At 35.0% G+C, this 8,294-nt stretch overlaps 1 protein-coding gene and 1 long non-coding RNA gene across 4 annotated transcripts in view; one reads left to right on the forward strand and one right to left on the reverse strand.

The window, feature by feature from the left end:
• Nucleotides 1-6,638, forward strand: part of LOC105461728 (protein rolling stone-like) — a 10,947-nt gene extending 4,309 nt beyond the window's left edge. The window contains exons 1-2 of one of the 3 annotated variants that reach the window (XM_011708243.1): nucleotides 868-1,018; nucleotides 4,987-6,638. In XM_011708243.1, the coding sequence (XP_011706545.1) occupies nucleotides 880-1,018; nucleotides 4,987-5,858 (1,011 nt within the window). In that variant the 5' untranslated portion in view covers nucleotides 868-879 and the 3' untranslated portion in view covers nucleotides 5,859-6,638. Of the gene's footprint in view, nucleotides 1-867; nucleotides 1,019-3,425; nucleotides 3,506-4,986 lie in introns of those variants that run through there. The other 2 variants (XM_011708254.1, XM_011708247.1) reach the window with 2 other exon arrangements.
• On the reverse strand, nucleotides 823-2,461 carry LOC105461749. Its single transcript, XR_975973.1, has 3 exons — nucleotides 2,377-2,461; nucleotides 1,929-2,015; nucleotides 823-897 (listed from the first exon to the last, which is right to left on the reverse strand). It is a non-coding gene; the product is annotated as an uncharacterized LOC105461749 (long non-coding RNA).
• Nucleotides 6,639-8,294: the final 1,656 nt, after the last annotated feature.

The raw sequence follows: 8,294 nt of genomic DNA on the forward strand, positions 1-8,294 counted from the left end.
CTCTCTCTCTCTCTCTCTATCGCGCGCGCGATCTTAGGTCTTAAAATGATATTATATACACAGGGTTGGAAAATACATTATAGATATATTTATATCTAATATATACAATAAATATATGTATGTACAGGGTGTTCCCGTATAAGTGGCTACCCCTTTTTATCTCGTAAATTAATAGAGATAGACCAAACAAATATAATATCAAATTAAACGGCTCTGAGTAAACTTTATTAAAATTGTCACTTTACCATGCAAAAATTAATCATGTCTTTCCGCTCTCTAACATAGATAACATTTCTAAGTGATCACTGTGCTTACAATAAAGTTTACTCAGAGCCGTTTAATTTGATATTATATTTGTTAGGTCTATCTCTAATAATTTACGAGATAAAAAGGGGTGGCCACTTATAGGAGGACACCCTGTATATACATATATACATATGTATATATATATATATATATATATATATACAGGGTGTTCCCGGGTACATGTATATATATAATGAGATGTAGTTTCAATGAGTCGTAGTTTCATACATAAATTCTTCAATATCAATCCCTATAGACGCTTATCTCTATAGGCAGATGAACTGATAAGTTTGCACAGATGGGTCTCTCGAATTAGAAGGTACAAACACTGTTTTATTAGATATATCGTACCATCTTGATAAAGATATCTTCATTCTATTTTCCTTTTTCTATTTTCCTATCTTTTTCAATTAACGCTTACCTCGATACATAATTACATATTCGTTGCTTTATATCGTTTTCCGCAAGACGGCACATTTACCCTGACATCAATTTCTGACGTACTTCTCACATGTATTTCTCACGGAAATTTCTTCATCTCAAACATCAGTCGATCATCAACGTTAGTTGCATATGCATTACGATACGTCGCTGAAAAAGAAATTGCCAAAATTTCTCAAATCGTGTGTATTATCTATATCTACGAATAGATATTTTTGTGAATTTTGTGTTATTTTTATTATAGGACACGATTCGAAGAAAATCACCAAGCGTATGTATCACGTTCCATAAAATTGGATTCTTCACTCGAAAAACTGAAACTACGTTTCACGTTTCTTGAACATTTTCCTTTTAAACTTTCGATAATTTTATTGCGAATTTAAAATCAGTAAATTAAAGAAAGATAGCGAGAAATTTGGACATTGAATATTTATATATTTTTAAAATGCTGGAAAATTCTGTCTCGTCAAAAATTAGGAAATAAATATATAATAAAATATCAATTCAGAGAAACTCTTATCATCAATTTACGTTTATCTAACGTTTAAAGCTTTTAACAATAGATCACATCATACGGGAGATAAGAGATTTTGCAATTACCAAGCTATACATGAGCAATCATTTATTAAATCAAATATAAGATCTTTATAATTAATTGTAATATATAATATTAATTTTTTAAAGTTTAAAAAAGTCTAAAAAATTAAGTAACAATTATAAAGTTATATAATTGATTTAAAGATCGATAATTTGTAATATCATAATTTACATTCAATCTATTGATTTCCCAATCTATTGATTTTCCAATTTATAATAGTTATTTTTTAAATGAAATTTTGAAAACAACCAGAAGAGAAAAAAATTGAGAACAAATGTGTCAGTGGGGAAAGAAGCTTTTGATTAGCCTAAATTCCACAATGAACAAGATTAATTAATTTAACTTTATGTTCTCTTAATTTTTATTATTATGCTATTCTTCTATTTTCTATTTTTTAGACATAGAACGCCGGGAGAGATTGTTACATTAATTCCATCTCGTAATAAAAAATTATGAAATAAACCAGGATTCGACAAGAGATGGGCCCAACCCAATAAAACCCGGTGATTTTCTTCGAATCCTATGTCCTATGCATTTTTACTCTCTCTCTCTCTCTCTCTCTCTCTCTCTCTCTCTCTTCTACCTTTCTTCTACCGCAAAGGTAGATATACTCTCCAGTGGATAACGATTCGTTTAAACCCGGCCACTTGCTCGTGCCTAATGTAACAGGCTGTAATAGACCAAGATTGTAATAAATGAACAGTGAATTAGTATTGACTGATTGACCGCGCGCGACCTTCCGCTTGCCGCCAGCGCGTTATGTATGAGCGCCGGCCGATCTCTCCTGTCTCATGCCGTGTGAACCTCAGCATCGCGGCGGACCAACGAGGTTAATTAGTTCACAAGTGGCCAGCTCCCATCTCCCGTCATCTGCGTCGCGGCGACGCGCGACGCGACGGTGTACGGGGGAGCTAAAGACTCGGATCGTCACTTCGCGACACGGTCCGGCCACTCGGAACACGTGCAGCGATCATGCATGAGGTTCGCCGCGGGCGTCAAGGATCTCTCGAGCCGCTCGCGCGCTTACTTACCTGCATTTTTTGCTCATCGCTACGAACGATCGAAACTCGGTTTCGTTGAATCTTAATTCTGTCTCTCATTATCGCACATTCCTAGTCGTACAGATTACTCACTTGGCAACGTCGGTCGAGGGGGGGACAGATCAGATTCGAGCTTCTCTTGTTTTCGTCAGTTTGTAAGTAAGTCGCAAATTCAAATTTCGACAGTTGGCTGGTATGTGGACTACGCACGGGCGCGTTCTCACGATTTCACGGTGCATCATTTTATCCTTGTTATTCGCCGAAATATTAGACAAAGATAAAATAACATATCTAGACGCACAGATGGGCGGATGTTTTCGCAGATTTGCTGCGATTATATTCATAATCGATTCTTATTTCAAGACCGTCTTTAAGTGTAATGTCTTAAGATGTTAATACAGCCCTGTGATTGGCTTATGACATCTTAAGATTGTACTTTAGATGATCTTAAATATGAGAGAACCGACTATGAATACCGGTCTAGGTTCCACCATAAGAGTGCACGGAGGCAGTTCAGGTTCAGGCAGTGCAGATTTTAACATTGCTGTTAAATAGAAACTGCACTGCGCGTCGCACCGAGTGCAAACTGCAGTGCTACGGTCAGCTGATGAGTCAGCTGCAGTCCCATTAGTCCATGGGAAAACGCGCATCGATTTAGCGCACTGTTCGAATCAAATCGTACATTTAATTCGCGTTATTTTTTTTATCAAAATACACAATCCTTTAATAAATCTCCGGACGATTTTCCAAAAGCGCTGTGAAAGATGCGCATTCAACTCTTACTGTCCAATTGTTGTGAAAAGACGGATAAATTCGCGTATAAATATACACGGATGTTTCAGCGTTATTCTCAGTATCACCTTGAATTGATGATAAAATATTTAAAAAGCCGCTCGGTCTCTTACGCGCTCGCGGCGCTCGCGCATTTTATCTCAATCGGCTGTCATCACAAATCAAGCAACTGCTGCTAGCTAGGTAAACGTTAAGTTAGGTTAGGTTGGGCTCACGACGCGTACTCATCGTGACATTCGCGACTCGTTTCTTTCGAGGATGGTGCTCTCGTTCACAGGATTACCTTCCTCGAAACGACTGCTGTTGCTCCTCCTACAATGCTCGCTATGTAAGTTGCGCAAAAGGTGGCCGCTGAAAAAATTTTCGCCCTCGCTTCAATTTTGCATATTATTGTAGCTTCGATGGGTTTTCAAACATATATATATAATTTTGCTGTTGTCAAAGCGACACATGTCATTTGGAATGTTTAATGTATAATAACGGCGAATTATTTAAAAATCAAAAAACCTACGAAATTTATAAAATTTTATAAACCTTAAAGAAAAAAATCAAATCTTTTAAAATTTAAATTAATTATAATATTATATGTTATAATATTATAATAATATTATAGTATATATACACATTCTTATTAACTCAATATTAAAAAATTAATAATATAATTGAATAAATGGTAATAAAAATTTCACAAAAATATTTAGCTTTGATGGGTTTTCAAACAAATAATTTACTGTTATCAAAGCGACACATGTCATTTCAATGATTTATTGTAATAACGACCAATTATTTAAAAATCTAAAAACCTACGAAATTTATAAAATTTTACAAACCTCGAAAAGAAAAAAAATCAAATTTTTCAAAATTTAAATTTAATTATAATATCATATATTATAATATTATAGTATATATACACATTCTTATTAACTCAATATTAAAAAATTAATATAATTGAGTAAATGGTAATAAAAATTCTACAGAAATATTTAGCTTCGATGGGTTTTCACATAAATAATTTGGCTGTTCATCAAAGCGACACATGTCATTTCGAATGTTTATTGTAATAACGGCCAATTATTTAAAAATCTAAAAACCTACGTAAATTTATAAAATTCTATAAACCTCGAAGAAAAAAAATCAAATCTTTCAAAATTTAAATTAATTATAATATATATTATATTATAATAATATTATAGTACATATACATACATTCTTATTAACTCAATATTAAAAAATTAATAATACAATTGAGTAAATGGTAATAAAATTCTACAGAAATATTCAGCATAGACTGTAATTGGTGATGCTTGTGTATAGAAAGAATAAAAATGTAATAAATGTTCCGTTTCGAACCGGCAGTAAGGCCGGAAGTGGTCGTGTCGCACGTGCGCTTGCTCGTCCGAGCGCGGCGAGCAATGCGCGGTAGTTTTCGAAGAATAATTACATTTATTAAAGCATTAATCATTGGATCACGCTCCGTTCGGAATAGCGTGATTGCGTGTTCCCGCTATGTACCATCTTTCAGGCTGAATCTGCCGCCTCCTCGTTATTTGTCGCGAGTCGTCGTGCAGGGCGCACCGTTCTCCGTTATCTCTCGATTCTGCTCTAAAATTTCTTCTGGTACGCCTTCCCGTCATCTAATTACCTTACACTTTCTTAAAGTACGCTCCTCCAATCTCTCCAAATTAATTTCGATTTTAGGTTTTTCCAATTCAGCTCGCAAATATTGTTAAAACACGCCAATTGTCTCCGCGTTCTTCTTAATAAATCTTCATACAAGAGAATTATCTTAACAATTCTTCATCTTTCCAGGTCACCGCGCAATGGTGAGCAAGCTCTGGTGCCAGGAGATCGGGCGCAGGTGGAGACAAGCGGCCAGACAGGAGCCGCCGCAGGCGCGGGTGCTGTCCGAGCCGAAGTGCCAGCTATACGTGGCCACCTGGTACCTGTACTATCGATGGATCATTTTCTTCGTCTGGACCGCCTTTGTCGTGTGCTCGGTGTTCGAGTTCGGCAGTTACAATCCGCTGATGCAATACGAGAAATGGCCAATCTATCTGACCAACTGGGATGCGGTTTTGGGCTTCGCACAGGCGCTGATTGGCGGTATTCTCGTGTCGAAGCGCTGGCGATTGCAAAAGACGTCCGGCTTCGAGCCGTGCGGTCTCAAATTGGAGTTCACTGAGCGGCTGTACTGGTTTCTGTATGTCGTCACAACCAACATGGCAATCGGGGTGACGGTGTGCTACTGGCTCGCCGTGTACAATCCGGAGATACATCAAGTGGACCCACTCAACATCATGATGCACGTGTGCAACAGCGTTCTGATGTTGATTGATCTATTTATCACCAGCATACCGTTCCGTCTGCGAAACTTCTGGTGGTGCCTGTCGATCGTCCTGTTCTACGTGATCTTCTCGGTGATCTACTACGTCGCTGGTGGCCTCGACAAGAATGGTTATCACTACATCTACAAAGTCCTCGATTGGAAGAGACCGGTGCGGACGTCGCTCGTTTGTATTGGCGGTTTCACGTTTGTGACGGTGCTACATTGTGTTACCTGTATGCTGGCGAACATCAGAGACCGGATCTATCGTAAGATTGCAGAGAAATTCAGTAAACCTGCACCGATAAGCATGACGGAAGATAAGCCATTTTCAGAAAAACGAGCGGAAATAGTTTAATTATTGAAATTTTATATAGAAATTTTTCTTTTTAAACGTCTAATGTCCTCGGATTGTAAGACCCCGCGAGGCATTGGAAATTGGAATGGTCTAATATCTGGCAAGACAAGATGAAACGTGCCTTCTCTTGATGTAGCTGTGCCTGCAAGTAGAGTCCTTCTCTGGCAAGCGAGCTTTCTGTGGTCATCTATAATATAGCTTGCTTGTAGAAATTGGCTAAAACTTCCTGTATGATATCTTGATATGTATCATGAGCTTGATTATTTAACGAACATATTTATTTAATGAGTGATATACAACCGAGTAGGTGATCTCTTGCACTGTGAGCTCTTTGTCTTTGGCAATATTTCTAGTAAAACTAGAAAAACAGTAATTATTTTTAACGATACAATACAGTATACTGATTGTAAAGTTTCCAATTTATAGATTTTATGAAAAAAAATCGTCCTCAATTTGTAAATTCTACACAAAATTTAAAAAAAATTACTTTTTTTTTTTTGAAATTATAATATGACAATATCGTAGAAGCCTAACTTACAATTATGAACACTTTAATTTGGTTAATTAGACTCGATTGTTTTGGACGACACAACAGCTGTTTGCTGTTTATGCGGAGGTAAAAGTTCATATAAAATAGTTTTTTTTTTTTTCTTTAAATGGTTGTGTAAATTTCACTATAGAAACAATAATCACGTAAGCATTCCATTCAATCATGTTGAAGTATATTCGAATTATTATTATTACGAATCAGTATGTTTATTTCGTATTTAGTATTGTATGATATTTTTATTTATCTCGTATTTTTTTGTAATACTAAAAAATGGCAGCTTGAATATATTTAAACTGTTATATTTAGATTGATAAAAATTATCATATTTTGCTTTAACCCTTCTGTCAATGCACAGATACCCGGATCACAATTATTTTCTTGCAAATATGAAAAACTGAAACAATGTCTAGAGATTTTTCATTCTAAATAACTACTTTGATAAGATGCAAAATGCTTTATGTAGTACTTCAGTTTCACCGCAAAACTGTTCTATATTAATATCCAATTTTCGTCTTTGCTATTTGAATATTTACTATATGTATGAGGAATCGATGGGACCTTGTAATAGTTCTAAATATTTTTGTGTTTTTTTTTACATTCAATTTAAAACATTAATTTTAGTAGCAAATAATATATAAATATGTTGACTGATGCTTGTTTTTCATGATTAACGATGCCAATATTATTTCCTTATCTTGCATATTATGCTCGCGATAATTTCTCTATTGTGTAATATTTTGCAATTATGAATTAATAAAAAAACGTCAAAGAAACTCAGTTACACAGCAAAACAGACAACAATATGAATCAATGAATATGAAATAATGAACATTAAAATCTATTCTTTTGATACAAATTAGGTACATGAAAATTTCTATTGTTTGGAGATTTTTTAAAATTCAGTAGAGAGAAAGAGAGAGAGAGAGAGAGAGAGAGAGAGAGAGAGAGAGAGAGAGAGAGGAGGAAGAGGAGGAGGGAGGAAAAAAGAATTAGCAATTGCTACAATAGATGTTTTTCAGGATATTTTAAAATATACAATGAATACCTGGATATCTAATGCATTTATGACAAAGTGAAAATTTATACTTTGACAAAAGGGTTAAACGCTATTGAATTCATTCCAGATTACGCGAACATTGTGTATTTAAGAATACACCTTATATGAATGTTCTTTGATATTATCTAATATTCTTATTGACATTATAATTATAGAAGATTGAGATTTTTTTATACCTATATTGAAATTCAGGATTTAATAACACATATATAATAATTAATAGTTTAATGGACGTCACATTATTGTGTTAGTTGAAGATTTTGATACCAGGAATTATTATTAATTAATAAATAAGACAAGGTGCTAAATGAAAAGTATGTAAAAACAAAATGTTTATATAAGGATGCACATAGAATTTATCAATATATATACAGGGTGGACCATTTTAATCCATCCAGTCGAATATCTCGAAAATCAAGCCCGGGAGAGAAAAATTTTTCAGACAAAAGTTGTAGGATTTCGAGGGGGACATAAGATGATAACATTGGTTTGACCCTGAGTGGCGTCGTCAAGGTCACTTTGAATTTTTTTTAATGGAACCTCCAATTTTTCATTACATGTTCTTATAGCACGCCTCGAGAACTTTCCAAAACACATAAATAAAACATTTTTTTATGAAATAAATCTTGAGTTATGAAGCTTGAAAGTTGGAGTACTGTCGGCATTAGCATCATCCAAGGTGTCCAAACACTAACTAAAGATGGCCAAGGTCGTTGGCCTTTATCAATGTCATGATCCTGAACAACATTCAAAAAGTTTTAGTTAGTGTTTGGACACCTTGGATGATGCTAATGCCGACAGACTGAGTCGACAAGGCACACAGGGGATA

Source organism: Wasmannia auropunctata, unplaced genomic scaffold (assembly GCF_000956235.1).
Source record: "Wasmannia auropunctata unplaced genomic scaffold, wasmannia.A_1.0 LD336099.1, whole genome shotgun sequence".
In the NCBI taxonomy this organism is placed as follows: Eukaryota; Metazoa; Arthropoda; class Insecta; order Hymenoptera; family Formicidae; genus Wasmannia; species Wasmannia auropunctata.